Source organism: Chanodichthys erythropterus, chromosome 2, assembly GCF_024489055.1.
Source record: "Chanodichthys erythropterus isolate Z2021 chromosome 2, ASM2448905v1, whole genome shotgun sequence".
Lineage (NCBI taxonomy): Eukaryota > Metazoa > Chordata > Actinopteri > Cypriniformes > Xenocyprididae > Chanodichthys > Chanodichthys erythropterus.
The window spans coordinates 28,418,814-28,434,945 of record NC_090222.1 but is presented as its reverse complement, the minus strand read 5'-3'; the positions used below and the strand labels follow the sequence as shown (position 1 = coordinate 28,434,945).

General features: G+C 35.8%; 1 protein-coding gene and 2 non-coding genes across 3 annotated transcripts; 1 reads left to right on the top strand and 2 right to left on the bottom strand.

Moving 5' to 3' along the window:
- Nucleotides 1-82: 82 nt before the first annotated feature.
- trnat-ugu (transfer RNA threonine (anticodon UGU)) lies at nt 83-155 on the bottom strand. The gene has a single exon. It is a non-coding gene; the product is annotated as a tRNA-Thr (tRNA).
- A 3,556-nt stretch (nt 156-3,711) lies between these two features.
- Nucleotides 3,712-3,784, bottom strand: trnat-ugu (transfer RNA threonine (anticodon UGU)). The gene has a single exon. It is a non-coding gene; the product is annotated as a tRNA-Thr (tRNA).
- Nucleotides 3,785-11,412: 7,628 nt separating this feature from the next.
- LOC137027116 (uncharacterized) lies at nt 11,413-14,926 on the top strand. Its single transcript, XM_067394952.1, has 2 exons — nt 11,413-11,751; nt 13,765-14,926. Exon 2 carries the CDS (start codon nt 13,772-13,774, stop codon nt 14,708-14,710), a length of 939 nt encoding a protein of 312 aa, XP_067251053.1. The 5' UTR covers nt 11,413-11,751; nt 13,765-13,771; the 3' UTR covers nt 14,711-14,926.
- The last annotated feature ends 1,206 nt before the right edge of the window (nt 14,927-16,132 follow it).

Below are 16,132 nucleotides of genomic sequence, written 5' to 3'. Positions count from 1 at the left end.
GTGACTTGTTAGTGTTCCTCTTGAACGTCATGTATGTCTGCAAATTGTTTTTGATACTTTTTTTTATACAAAACTAATTTTTAGGCCCCAGCGAGGATCGAACTCGCGACCCCTGGTTTACAAGACCAGTGCTCTAACCACTGAGCTATGGAGCCAGACCTGTTTCTTTACTGTCCTCATTACCAGATAAAAAGTACAAAAGAAAACCTTGCGTAGCACTTCAAAGGGTGTGTCCAGCATCCAGCATTTCCCTGTAGCTTTGATTGTTTAAAGTTTAGGAGGAATGACAATCAGATGACTCATTTGTCACGAATGACATCTTTCCATCTGCATAACTTTGTTTGTCCAATCCAAACACATATATTTACAATGACATTATAAATATATATACACTGCTTGGCTTAAAAAAAAAAGGTCACTGTTTGGATTTTAATAGACAAATACTTAAGAATCTACAAAAGTATCATTATTACAGTGATTTTTTTTTCTAGCATGTTTTATGTTTGGCAACGGTTCTTTTAACCCTAAAAGATGGAGTGTGTAGCTTGTAGGAAACCATGTAGGAAAACACATTGTGGCCATATTCCAGGAAGACAATGTCAAGAATCATCTGGCTCAATATGTGAAAGATTGACTGGGAGGGAGCATGACGAATCATTTTCACACATGAATTGACACTTCTGAGTCCAGACTTTAAATTTATTGAAAGTCTTTGGGATGTGCTGGAGGAGACTTTACAGAGTGCTCACCTCTTGTATTGTCAATACAAGATCTTGAACAAAAATTGATACACCTCTTGATGGAAATAAATGTTGTGATGTTTTTCCATTTCCACATTGAGGTTAAAGTCAGGACTCAGAAGTGCCAATTCATGTGTGAAAATGATTCTTTGTGCTCTCCGAACCATTTTTTCACAGTTTTAACCCTGATGACTATTGGCATTTTCATTCTGGAATAAGGCCATGATACATATTCCATGGTTGTAACATGGTTGTTTAAGAAATGGAAAGCTTAATATTTTAGGGTTAAAAGAACCGTTTCCAAACATAAAACATGCTAGAAACATAATCACTTTAATAATGATCCCTTTATAGATTCTTAAAGGTGCTCTAAGTGATCCTGGGTGGATGTAACTTCCTGTTGAAGTTCGAAGTGTTGTTAAACAAAACAGAGGCTAGCTAAAGACCCGAAGAGGCCAGCACAAAGACCCGAAGAGGCCCAAATTTAAGAGCTCGGGACCATAAAATAAAAGATCTGTCATTGTGGCATAAGTAAGTCTGACCTAAGTTAATCCACCAAGAATGCTTGCATCAACTGGGAAAGCCCACTCCAACATTGTCACCTTTAGGTGACCCAAGACAAATGGGTCAGACGTCAGCACATCCTGACTATAGCAAGGATAAATCATGAGTTAAATAAGGAGGGTAATTCCTTCCCAAGACAGAGAGCATAAACAGACTCCCATATGAGACCTTTTTTTAACCTTATCTTGGAACACAGAACTAAAACCACTTTCTGAGTGGCACAGAGACTGACTTAACATATATCAATGCGCATCAGATCATTCCAAAACAATTATATAAATACATTTATTAATCCCCTTTGAGCTAAAGTTGTTGAAATTTCAGCTAAGAAAATAGGTCATTTCATCGTTTGGCTGCAGCTTGCTGTTATTAAGATGTTCCCATGTTTGTTTGCACTCACATATATTTTGAAGTTCTTCACCTTGGTGTCTTTTGCAGTGTTGAAAGTTTATCAGATATGATTGTTTGATTTATTTTGTTCTATTGGATTGACAGCCATTTAACTATCAACCCAGTACTACATGGTAGGTCTAGTGTGCCAAAAGGTCACTAATAGTAATTCAATAGTAGTTTTTTTTTTTGCTTGGTTCCAACCAGTATTGTGTTTGTTTTGTTTGACGGGTCAAATCACTGACACTGGTTTGAGCAGATATAGTTATTGGTGTGAAGGGGCCTTAACTATATCTCCCCTGGGTCCTTCCTGTCAAGTAGACACTATAAAATGTGTTTTTCCCCTGCATTTTAGAAGACATCTTAGGCCCTGTTTCCACCTAGTATTAAGATGCTTTTTCATCGCAAATGGACAATGCTGAATACAGATGTAAATGGGGTCTAAACCACCTTCACAACTTTTGACCACTTTGAACTCATTTGACTGGATTGCTTTTGCAGTGTAGACACTCATGTGGTTGAATGTCACTTACATGAGATCACAGCAATAGCCACAACAACAATTTAATCAATTCCTGATGCAAGTCCCGCCCTGAATTTTCACTCAGATATACATCACAATAGGGGAAAAGACTTTAGAAATTCCTGTGGAACAGTCACTTTGTTATTCTAATTGAATGGGCCATTTGGTTCACACCTTCACAGACACAGACAGAGTTGATTGCGTCTGAGGCAGTCTCAATCTGATTAAAGATAACTGAATATACACATAATCTTTAAGATATGGGTTCATATCACTAGTTTACACTCATGAATGCTTTTCTCCTGTGATTGTATCTTTTGCATATTTGCAGCCATTTTGCTTATTTCTGTTGTTTTGATAGTCATTGTTTGCAAAATTCTCAAAAGCTTAAAGATTACACAGTCAAAAAATGTTTACCAGTAAATAAATAGGGTCAATGTTGATTTCATGCTGACTTTCATAGTTAAATTGATTTGCTATGCAATTTTCTTTTCTTTTTATAAACACCTATGATGGTGGAGAAAATTCATACACTAAAAAAAGGTTCTTTATGGTTTCTTGAAGAACCTTTCATGTCAAGGTTCTGTATGGTTAAAAAATGGCTATTTAGATTACTAAGGGAATTTTTTTTTTTTTTTTTTTACTGAAATGTTCTTTGGGGAACCCAAAATGTTTCTTCTATGGCATCAATGTGCAAATCCACATTTATTTTTAAGAGTGTGTGTACATTTCCATTTAAAAGTTTGGGGTCAGTAATTTTTTTAATGGTTAAAGTCTGGTCTTCAAGACTGAATTTGTTCAATCTAATAAACAGTAAAACATTAATATGGTAACATATTATAATAATTTTGATATATTTTAAAATTTATTTTCTTCCTTTAATGGCAAAGCAGACTTTTCAGCATCATTACTCCAGTCTTCATTGTCACATGATCCTTTAGAAATCATTCTAAAATGTTGCTTTGGTGCTCAACAAAACATTTCTTATTATTATCAATGTTAAAAACAGTTGTGCTACTTAATATTTTGTTTTAAATTTTCATGCCATCTGACCAGATTGCGAAAGGACCACATAAGTAGACTTGAGATACGAAAATAGGTGTCTAAGACATCTGATAAAATTTCATAAATCAGATTTTCTAGAACATTGCCAGTACACTCAGTGATTTCTTTTATTGGTTGCAACCAATCATGTGTCTGTTTTGTTTTGAGTCAAGACATTTCCTGCAGCTTTAGGAAATGGGTACATTTGACCTCTTTCAGGATGGAGATTATCGGTGATGCTCCCCAATATTAGTTTTTTTTGTCTGCTCCTGAACAGGTTTGAGCTTACAGACTTATTGCTATGAGAACAACTCTAGGATGAGCTTTGAAGACAACTGTGGAATCCACGTAGCAAGAACAGGCCCCGCTTGGTTCTATTGTATTCCCTATTCATATAGATCTGTAAACTTACTTTGATAACTACTCAAAAGTGTCCTTCAGGTGTCTCTTAGGCCCCAGCGAGGATCGAACTCGCGACCCCTGGTTTACAAGACCAGTGCTCTAACCACTGAGCTATGGAGCCAGACCTGTTCTAGTACTGTCCTCATTACCATATGAAAGGTACACTCTGACTCTCTGTGAGTGGGTGTGTCTATTAGCATTGTATTATTATTCTCAAACAAACAGTGAACTTTACATTGTTGTAGTTTAAAAAATGTTTAAATATGACCATAAACAGAATAGTTTTAATTTTAATTTTTATTTTTAAATGGTCTACAGTGAGCCAAAATGTTAGTTTCAATATTTAGTTTCAGTATTTTCTACATTCAATAATGACGGGTCAAGGTGGGGCCCATTTGAACTCAAATCAGAGGACATAGCCTATTAATATTAATCTGTAGTCAGTGAAATTAATATGTCCTTCACATTCCCTAAACAGATATATAATTCATAATCTATAGATAACAACAATAAAGGCTGTACAGTTAAAGTAAGCTAAATGGTGTATCCAAAATGATCAATGTTTATGATAATGTCTTTATTCATATCATTTATTTTATTCATTTATTATTTATGACTCATCAGTATTATCTTTGAATTAATTTATCCATATATTCCTACTATATATATTAACATTCATCATATATTTAAGTATTTACTCATTATTGTTATTATGTTTATTCTTTACTGTTTTACTTATTAATACCGTAATGCCGTTAGAGAATATGCCTGTTATTATGTTCTTTAATGTTCCGATATGACAAGATATATTTTGGTAACTATTGTTTGGTTAGATATTGTATGCCTTCCAAGTACTGCATGTGAAAATGTTCTCAGAATTTGTGATTCACTGAACTTGTAGCTTTCCTGCAATAATATTTTGCATGACATAAGACATGATATTGAAAAGGTGCAAGCTTTGCTTTCTTTTGTTCCAGAAGATGTTAAAACCAAACCTCTCTCTTGCAAGTTGTAACCATCATGAGACACGTCACGACCCTTTAGAAGGAAAACATATATCACTGACACAGGATCATTTCGGTTTTTCTTATCAGACCAAAAACAGACCTTTAGGGGGAATGTAGGTTTTTCCTACTCTTATATATGGCCATTGATCTGTGGTGGCTTCACTTATTCTGACTTTTTTTCCAGCTTGGGCGCCCGTCTTTGTAATCTTTTCTGGCAAAGATTATTATACTCAGAATTATAGATGTTAGACTTTTGATTACTAGACCTCTGGTCATGTTGTACTCAGTAATGAAAAGTTGATTATCATTTAGGCTATTTGCAGGTCCGTAGCCAGCCTATTGAAAGAGGGGGTTCTTTTTTTAAAAAAGTGGACATTTTTGCAGTTTTTCTCCTCCTTTTGTATGTAATTATGAGGTTCAAATACTTCATTTTGGTGACCTTTTATGCACTCATTTGTGCTGGATTATCTTGTCTGCTGGTATCTTGATGAGCATGCTTTTTGATGCACCTAAAACGCCTTTGTACAAAATTCAATATTGCACACCCAATATCACTGAATATCCTACTATGTTTTATTATTATAATTACGCTACATTTATATGGCTATTATATTGTAGACTATTAAGTGGATAAAATATAGAAATCCTTTTAATTACAAAAAAATAAAAAATAAAAAAAGCCATATCACGGTTTCGATTTTAGCTCGTTGGCAAACGTATGTTTTAAATTCAGTTCATTATGAAACGGTGGCGGCAGTAGAGGGTCATTAATGGGAAATACTGAATGAATGTAGCTGATAAATGTGCTAAAGTTGTCATATCGGTTGTTATATAACAAAAACCCTTCCACCGGACCGAAAGAGAGTCTCGTTCGAACCACCCGTGCCTACAAACTAAATACTAAATAGGCTATTCACAGTTTTTCTCAATTCTTCTAACACACAATTCATAAAACAATTCACCATTTTCAACTATAAACAAAATCTCGTAACTACACACCAACTTGTACAAACATCAAACAAAAATACCTCTTATTGCTATTCAAGAATAATTTGGCAGCTCATTTTCTATTACTGCATACAACATAAATGAAAGAGTGCAGATAGAGTAAAATGCAACAATGAACTTCAAGAAAAATTATTTTCATTTCACTACTGTAAAGTGATCTTACAGGAGATGAAAGTAGATGAATCAATGTTAGCAACTGAGAAAAACGGTAATTGCTTTTTATTAATTTTCATTAAACTGTCAAGATGGGTTAACACAGGTCATTATTTGCCTTGATTACAATATATTTGCTAAATATGACAACCGACTAATTAATCATTCATATTTATCGTACGTCCGCAAATGACTTTTATTTTGAAGTTACATCTGCTAGTTCTTTAATTCTCTCTCTCTCTCTCTCTCTCTTTCTGCACTGACTCTGCTCTGAAAGTACCAAACAGTACACTGAGACAGGATAACAGTAAGTTGGTGAGTGAATAGGTATTTGTAATTTTAAAAATAAATCTTATTTTTTTATATATATATCTATTTCCATCACTGTATTTTACTACAAAAGAAAAAAGTTAACTTAATTTAAGAATGGTAGGTCTAGTAATTGGCATAAATTGTCCAAAATCAATGGGATAGCCTATGTCAAAACATTAAAATAGCACACTGTTGATTTTTTCGTTCAAAGCTGTATGGTTATTGGATGTAGATGTTTTGCAGAATTTATAAATATTACTAGAAGTAAAAGTTCAAAGCTTAGCTTTAGATTTTTTTTTTTTTTTTGAAGTAGGCTTTTCTAAAATTTACAATAACAGATGGAAGTGGTCAATAGCAGCTAAAATGCTCTCAAAATGTTTTTGTTTGTTTGTTTGTTTGCTTTGGACATGTTTCTAGTCTGTTAGGCATGCCCACAGTTTCGATTTCCATACAGATAGATTTTAGTGTGGAAATTGAAACTGTGGGCATGCCTAACAGACTAGAAACATGTCCAAAAAAAAATGTTGTTGTTGCTTTGGTCATGTTTCTAGTCGGTTCGGCATGCCAACAGTTTCGATTTCCACACAAACCAGATAGTAACGTTTTTACTCATGATGAAAGCAACGCTACTCTTTACATTTGAGTGTAAAGCTAATATTAATAAGTTTTGGCTGAGATCAATTTATTTAAATATTATCACTGAATGTTACTCGGTTACATTGTCAAAAATTGTTAGTTGTAATTTGGCTGTGAGGCACAGGCCTACACATTTTTGTCAACTTCTTGAGAACTGACACCAAATAGCTGTCATAATAGAACTATCTTCTGATCTGAGTGTTGTTCTGTTTTGATAACTTTTTTATTTGGTTGAAATAAAAGAATTGTGTTTGTCAGTATATTTGTTGAAATGCTAACACAATAAAATATGTAACATTTCTATACTTACAGTGCAACAAGCCATCACAGTACAATTTCAGAAGTGATTTAATCTCATAAACAGCTTTTCTCAACCTGAAAGAATGTTTCGCACCAATGAGAGAAAATGTCCTGAACTATTCTATAAGGGGAAGCACCTGAAGCTTGAAGAGCTCAAACAGAAGCACATCTCGAATAAATACCTCTATAATAAGTGGATTCCATCAAAACCTGAGGATGTGGAATTTAAAGTGTCGAACCTTCGGCATGACACTAACCTCCAAGGATACCATGGCATCTGGGACTCTGATGGGTTTAAAAAGCCGACACGAAGCGACTCACCAACACACGATCTGGTTTGGTGGAGCCCAGACATTTCGAAACGAGAAATTACTATAGCTGAGGAGCAATATTTGAATGAGCAAGAATTTTACTATGAAGTGAAACCTTTCCTGCATAAGTTTACCTCATCCCCTGCCTTCCTGGCATCCTCTCGCATGGGAAATTTCCGCTTCAGCATGCCAATCCATGAGTTGCTAAAAAGCTACAAACAACAGTTCTGTGGAGGCCAGAAGCCCCACATTCGTGTTTTTGAGACTGTGGTCTATAAGCAGGAAGTGATGTATTCTATTGTGATTCATGCGCCTCATGCCCAAGACCTGTTCTCGAAGTATCCCCTGCTCCGGAATACCCAAGATGCAGTGTGTGAGTTCTATAAAGACTGCATTATCTGGCGTCCACAGGCGATGAGTAAAACACATTGTTTCTTTCTGTCTGAGGACATGGAAGCTATTCGGATACGTAAAAGAAACAGACAAAATTACATGTGGGATAACATCGGAGTGGCCTTCCATGTTCCATATGGACAAATCTTCAGCTTCAGCAAGGAAATTCTGAGTGAGAGTCTCAGACTCTGTGAGGGCGCTGAGCCAAAACTGAACTCAGGAGAGTTTGTGAAGTGTGAGTTTGGCCCCATCAGGCCTTAGAGTAAATAAGTATTAAAAGTTTAATATGAGCAGAAGGGTTTTGTAATCATCTATAAGTATGAAAGGTATGTGGAGTAACTATTCTGAGAATATGTTTCTCTCTGTCCATGCTGTTTTAATAAAGCACTGATGCTAAGCATATAGATTGTGGCCTCTTTTCTGTACATTAATGGTTGCTTTTTGATATGAAGGGAGAGGCAGATATTATGGTTCTTTATCAGTTTTGCTTTCCTCCCTGTGAATTCCTCTCTGTTTAGCTCACCCAGGTTACAAGAACACAGGCATAGCTGACATTGACATGTTTCCTCTGCAAAAAGAAGCCAGAAATTCACTACACTTTGATGACTTAAAGTTTGGCTAATCTTGAACATTTGCTACATTTTAGAGACCATATAGTGCATAAGGAAATATGTAAATGTGTGATTTACTTTGCTTTTATGTTCTTTGTGTTAAAGGTGCTAAAGAGGTTCTTTTTGTCGACTGAGTTTTTTAAATGAGCGCATGGGTAAGGACAACCCCCCTCCTTCACAGCTCATTTAGAGGGAATGCCTCCCAAAAGTCGTGCACGAGTGTTTACCACCGGCATTTGCTGTGTTATTAAGCCGGGCACACATTTAACGACTAGCTAAAACATTCTGACTATGCTCAACATACAGCGATTGTTTCCTGCTCCTGAAGCAGATTTATGCTATATACTTTCACATGGAATTTGAACACCGACTGTAATCACAGACTGAAAGCAACTGGCTCTTGACTGGACGCGTTTGAGCGCGATCAGTCATAAGTATCAATTTACATTCATAATCGGCCTTACAATCGTTAAGTGTGTGCGCGACTTAAAGCCGTGGATTCATTATGTCGGACTCACCGCAGGTAACTCATAATCTGCAGTTGTTACTCCTGTCTCCTGACAAAAACATTGCATGCAGCACCTGTGGAGTGTGGAAAGTTACTAGAGCGCGCAGCCGCGCAACTCTCACATGGATCGTCATGGCAGTGATTGACAAGCCAGAGGGCCAATCCGCACACGTCTCTCACAAGGAACGTCATGGCAGTGATTGACAAGCCAGAGGGCCAATCGTTTACGCGATGATCGCTGATTGGCGATTGGCTGATGTTTTTAAGGCCCTACCTCGTGCACAGATGATGTATATTAATATTATTACTTTCAGTGCACCTAATAAATAGTATTTTTTCAGTTAGTAAAGACAGTTTCAAGTAATATTGCAAAAATGTATAAAACAAAACATCCTCTTTAGCACCTTTAAGTGCTTTTATTCTTTTAATTACATATATTATGCCAATTAGCTTATATTCTTTTACACTGCTTTATATGTTAATACAGTATCACCCTTAGTTCATTTTCACACTTTTATACTTCATAAAAATACTTTTTATACTAGATTTACTAAAAGATGATTTTGTGGTGTGAAGTGTGAAGAGTTTTGAAAAAAGGGCTTCAGTATTGAACAATGCTTGTTAGCAATTGAAAAAAACTGTATCTCCAGAAATAATTTAGACTTTCACTTTCTTTTCACCAGAGAAGAAAGAAATTTTCGTCAATCGTTGGAATTCCCCATATGTGATGTTCAGACATGAGTGTGAACTGTACTCCTGGATATCACTGCATTAGAATTATTAATTACATGCATAGAGCTAGAACCAGAACGTTAGACACACAGTCAAGTGTTATTGGTTTGAGTCTTTAATATTTGATGTGCTGATTCTGTAACATATGTAAGCGACATTCATTTTCAACTTAATCTTCATCATTGTTGTTTGAACATCTGGTTACTCTCATGCACTTGAAAGTTCTGCCATTGTTTGGTGTCACTTTGGTGTATATAAGTGAAATTATTTCTTGAGATGGTTTTGCTACTTTATATTGATTTTTATATTAATCACTTTATCAACCTGCATCACGTGTAAGTTCTAACAATATAAGCTCAGTAAAATCTCACCTTTATGTTAAAATTTATGTTGCCTTATAAAGCAATTTATTTACAGTCGGTAGCTAATCGCAGTAGCAAGCTATAGGCTATTCTAAAATGTGGTTAACAAGAATAGTACAAGTATATATTGTCATCAATATAGAAAAATATTTGACCGCTCATTGCTGAGCATGCAGAGTCAATTATCCCACAGACCTGTTTAATAAGACAAAATACTGTAACATAAAATTTGTAACAGATGATATGTGGTGAGAAACATAGGCCCCTATTCAGTGACTTTGTTTTGAAGATTTTGTTTGCCTTTTGTGTGTGTGTGTGTGTGTGTGTGTGTGTACTCTGGAATCCACTGCTGCTTTTTAGTGATGTATAATCAAGTTATTAATCAACATTTATTCATTTATTTTCTTCATTATATATATATATATATATATATATATATATTATATATTGACTCTGGGTCTTCATTTATCAAATCTGGTCTTTTGGGTCTTACAACTGTAAATTCCCTCTACAGTATGTGTGTGTGTTTGTGCAGAACGCTTTGAGGGTTGTGTTCTGGGGTAGGTTTGGGGTTAGGGGACAGAATGTTTGTACAATATTAAAATAATTATGCCTCTGGAAAGACCCCAACATGTGTGTGTGTGGTTGGGGGGGCCTTGTAAACCCTAAGACCAGCAATGGGGCCGGATTCATGAAACGTTTAAGAATAAAATTCTTCTTAACTGCCAATTTCTTTTTATTTTCAAACTTAAGATAAAATATATGAATATTTTGTATTCCCAAAAAATATTTTTAAGATTGTTCTTAAGACAAAACAAAACAAAAATTCAAGAATGTTCTTAAAATCATCTTAAGTTAGGATAACTGTCAACTAGATCCCCAAAGAATACAATTTTTAATGAAATGATTGCTTTGTTCAAATATTAAACCTTACAAAATTATAAAACCTATAACATACAAAACTGTAACTTAAATATTTTACTTATATAAACTAAAATACCTCTTAGAGATCGAACAGATCCTCTCACCCTGCCTGATCTGCTATGACTTTAAAGGCTGCTAAGACACTCAGTAATGAAAACTCATATAATTTGCAAAGGAAAAAAAAAAGGTCCTCTACTCTTCATGTGATACTGCAGATAATGGCTGCACTACGATTCTTTGCTTCTGGATCATTCCAAGCTGTTTTAAGTGTCCCCACAAAGATATTAATAAAAATGTTTTGGTCCCTATTAGGAAAACAGCTTATAAATCATACAGAATGATGTTTTTTGAAAATATAAAAATGCAAAAAGTTTTCTGTGATGGATAGGTTTTAGGGTATAGAATATAGGCTACTGTTTGTAGCCTACAGTATGAAATCATTATGGGAAGTCCCTATAAAACATGGGGTTTATGAGGACACAAATGTAATGACATGGGTATTACAATTTCCTGTACCCTCTCATGAACCAAATGGCTTAAAACATAGCCTACTAAATGTTGTTGTTGTAATTCAAAAAATGCCCAAAGTTTTCTGTGATGGATAGGTTTAAGTTAGTGTAAGGGGATAGAATATAGCCTACAGAGTATATACATATACAGGGGAAAAAATATCCCGTAAACCACATACAAGTGTGTGTGTGTGTGTGTGTGTGTGTGTGTGTGTGTGTGTGTGTGTTTCTGAAACAGGATGAGGAGATTCACGCGATAAAAAAACACCCATTCTTTCAGAGTTTCTCTCAGCAGAAGTGCCGTCTGAAAGCAGCGTCTCAGGTAATAACATTGTTTTTGTGTAAAAACAAGTCAATGTATTTTTACCTTTTAAATTCATGAACGGGTTTAAATGGGAAAACTTGCGTTTTCTCTGTAGGCTATCACAATTTTGGCTGTTATTTTAGGTTTTCACGTAAATGCGGTAAAATCGAAACTTAAAATGTTCGCTATAACCCTCTTAAAATGTATTTTGGGTATCAGTTGAAAAATCATTCACTTACTGTTGACAGCGACAGATGCTGGCAGTTGTGCAACTGTTAATAATGGCTTTTCTTTATTTGTAATGACTTTTATGAACGCGATTATATTTGTGTTTGTGAGGAGACTTATTTGTCACGCCAGACGTTCATTTTAAAACGAGTCACTACACAACAGGGCTAAAGGCACACCTTAAGAAACATTGTGCTTTTCACTACTCTCAAAGTATATGATTGCAGGAAAAATAATATATATGATTGCATTGGACATTGATGGAGCAACATATTTTGTGGGAAAGTAAAGTGGTTAATTTTGTTTAAAAATCTCCTTAACACTTATGGGGTAAAAGGCACACAGTAGCCTATATTTATACAAATACTTTAGCTATAATAATATGTTTTTAATAATGACTAGGTTAATACTTAAAAAAATAACTTTAGCAAAGTTTGTACTACTTTTGTTCAGTAAATATACTGTCATTAAAATAGGCCTATGTGATATTTTTATATATAAAAATAGATTTTAAAAATACAGAAATACAGAAACAAAATTATTTTAAAAAGTAAAGATTCTGAAAGCATTGAAGGAGATCCCATAATAGCCTATTTAATAGATTTACAGTAGTAACAATAAATTATATTTTATTATGATATGATTAATATATTTTAAGTGAAGTGAAGTGACATGTGGCCAAGTATGGTGACCCATACTCGGAATTTGTGCTCTGCATTTAACCCATCCAAGTGCACACACACAGCAGTGAACACACACACCATAAACACACACCTGGAGCAGTGGGAAGCCATTGCTGCTGCGCCCGGGGAGCAGTTGCGGTTACGGTGCGTTGCTCAAGGGTCTCACCTCAGTCGTGGTATTGAGGGTGGAGAGACAGCGCTGGATATACACTCCCCTCACCGACAATCCCTGCCGGTGTATATGATTGTTTCATTATAAATATGGGTATTATCTCTAAGATGGATACCCAATTTGATATATGATTGCTATGTGAATCTAACCATGTCATGTCAAGAAATGGAAAAGTCAGCCAGCTATTCATTATCATGTTAATTATTGTGCCTTTTGCCCCAACAGCAGGTGCACTTTTTACCCCAAATACCATACTTTTACATATTCTTCTGTTATTGAAAAACTGTTGCTTGAATTACCTTGAACAAAACTGAAAATCATTAAGAAGACCTTTGTCTGAAAATACAAATATTAATTTAATGGATTCTTATTTGCTACTTAAATCAACAACATTTTAAAAAACATCAAATATTAGGTCAAACTCAGAATCAACTTTGCGTTGCTGCCTGCGATCGCGTCAAGGATCAGACAAATTTGCACGTAGGCCTACATTTTGAAAAACGGATGTTTAGGAAAGTGCTGCGGCAAGTTTTTGTGCCATATCAGTTTAGAGGAAAATAAAATCAAAGGCGCCTTTAGCCCTGTTGTACCCTACTACTAGCATACATCATGTTACCTCTATTGTTTTAATCTACTCGCATCAAATTCAAGACATTTTTATGGACGTACTAGATATTAGGCTATTTGGCGCCGTGATGAACATGGTTTATCGATTATGCTTACTACGATTGAGCTTAATCGCATTACTTTAATCGAAGTATTGCGTTTACATGAGGTAAAGTTTAATTGCAATATTGCCAAAATCCCATTATAATCGCATTATGAAGGTGCATAAACGCACTAAATATGTAGGCCAATCATTGGTTAACAAAAGGAAAATACTGAGTAGCATTAACCTTATTAAACAGAAGATAAGCTAACCCTACCCTATCTGTTCATCTGTTTCAGAAAGAAAATGAAGCGCAGAAATAACCGAGATGTTACAGAGACCTACTTTGAGGGACAACATTTGAGTCTGTCAGATCTGAAAGAACAGCCTAATATAGAAAACGGGTACCTGTATAAGAACAACATTCCTGCTTATCCTGAATCTGTGGAGTTCCACGTCCAGAAAGTGTCTCATGTCACTGGAGAACAAGGTCTTAGGGGTATTTTTCTCGATTCAGGCTTCAGACAGCCGTCGGAGCTGGTGGCTAGTGATCAGCACCATTTCCTCTGGTGGGATTTATCAGTCACATCTGATGACATATCCTCAGCTGAAGAGCATTTCCTCACGTCCTTGTTCCCTCGTCGAAGTGCTGCCCAAATTCGCAACCAGCCACCTATCCTTGAGCACTTCACCAGCTCAAAGGCCTTCAAGAAAGAATCTTCATATGGAAACTTTCGCTTCACTTTTTCATTTAAGGAGCTTCTCTTTCTCTATGGCAGGCAATTCTGTGGTGGCCAAAGTCCAGTCCTGCGTGTTTATGAGACTGTGCTCTACCGGCGAGAGATTCTCTATAAGGTCCTAGTGCACCCTCCTGACATAAATCTTTATGACCATTATCCTCGACTTCCTGGTCAGGAGGACGGTGTGTGCGGGTACTATGGTGGGGCCATGTGGTGGCGCTGTCAAGCCCCCTCTGAAACCTACAAGCTGAAGCTTGAGGTGAACAGGTTGAATTGTAGTGTTCATGTGAGCCCCCACAGAGAAGAATACTATATGTGGGACCATGTGTGTGCAGCTTTCCACATGGAACCAGGGCGGGTGTTGCATGTGGACCGGAACAAGCTGTTAAAAAGTGTGCAAGCATGTGAAATGTCTCAACCTTATCTTCTGAGAGCTCCGGAGTCTCCACTGAGTTTAAACGAGGCTGAGCATGTATTAGCTAATCTTAAGGCCAGTATGCGCTAGGCTAATGCTTGAAGCTAAACTCACTGCAGTCCATGCAGATGTCACATTCATGTGCAGCAGAAGCTAAATAGTAATGTGACTCATGTTAGTTTCATTAAAATGCTTTAAGTGCACAATTGTAAGAAACATTTGTGAACCCTGTTGTGTATATTGTATTTCTGTTGCATTAATGGCTCCTATCAGGTAGCATTGTACACTGCTATGAAATTAAAAAGTTTTAACTAACAAAGATTTTGCAGTGTTATCTTTTTAAAGGATTGATATCTTTTATAACTGCAGAAAATTGTTGGTCACAAAATCCCACTCAAACATTTTCTGTGACTGCTATAATCAAACACTTCAGTAGTTAGCTATAGGAGTAGCTACTTGCACCTTGCTTATATTCCTCTTGTGTGAAGATTTGAGAAATTAACCTTTGCACTAATCTTGGACTTCAGCTGAAAAGATTGTCACATTCATGCAGAAACACAGATTATGATATACAATTTTAAAATGTCTTCACATCAGTGGTGTAACTGTTTTAAAAAGTGGTTGGGACGTGTGGTGGGTTGGTGTAAATGTAATTGTATATTTACAATAATAAATGTACAAAATGTATTGACATAGACCTTATGTTTAAAGGTGCCATAGAATGCTTTTTCACAAGATGTGATATAAGTCTAAGGTGTCCCCTGAATATGTTTGTGAAGTTTCAGCTCAAAATACCCCATAGATTTTTATTATTACATTTTTTAACTGCCTATTTTGGGGCATAATTAGAAATGCGCCGATTCCTTTTAAATGCTCGCGCTCCCCGCCCCCGAGCTAGCAACTCTAAAACACATTGCACAAACAAAATTCACACACCTAATATAACCCTCAAAATGGATCTTTATAAAGTGTTCGTCATGCAGCATATCAGATCATGTAAGTATGATATTTATTTGGATGTTTACATTAGATTCTGAATGAGTTTGATAGTAGCCTATGCTCGGGCTAATGGGTCTAAAACTAAAATTACTCACTGTTGGAGAGATTTATAGAGAATGAAGTTGTGTTTATGAATTATACAGACTGCAAGTGTTTAAAAATGAAAATAGCGACGGCTCTGGTCTCTGTGAATACAGTAAGAAATAATGGTAACTGTAATCACATTTAACAGTACATTAGCAACATGCTAATGAAACATTTAGAAAAACGATTTACAAATATCACTAAAAATATCAGGATATCATGGATCATGTCAGTTATTATTGCTCCATCTGCCATTTTCGCTATTTTCCTTGCTTGCTTACCTGCAATGTCTGTTGATTCGGCTGTGCTGCTCCAGACGTTAATACAGGCTTGTCTAATGCTTTGAACATGGGCTGGCATATGCAAAATTTGGGGGCGTACATATTAATGAGCCCGACTGTTGCATCACAGTCGTGTTGAGATTCACCT

Coding starts and splice junctions, on each gene's coding strand:
- LOC137027116 (XM_067394952.1), top strand. CDS start 13,772: ATGAAGCGCAGAAATAACCGAGATGTTACAGAGACCTACTTTGAGGGA.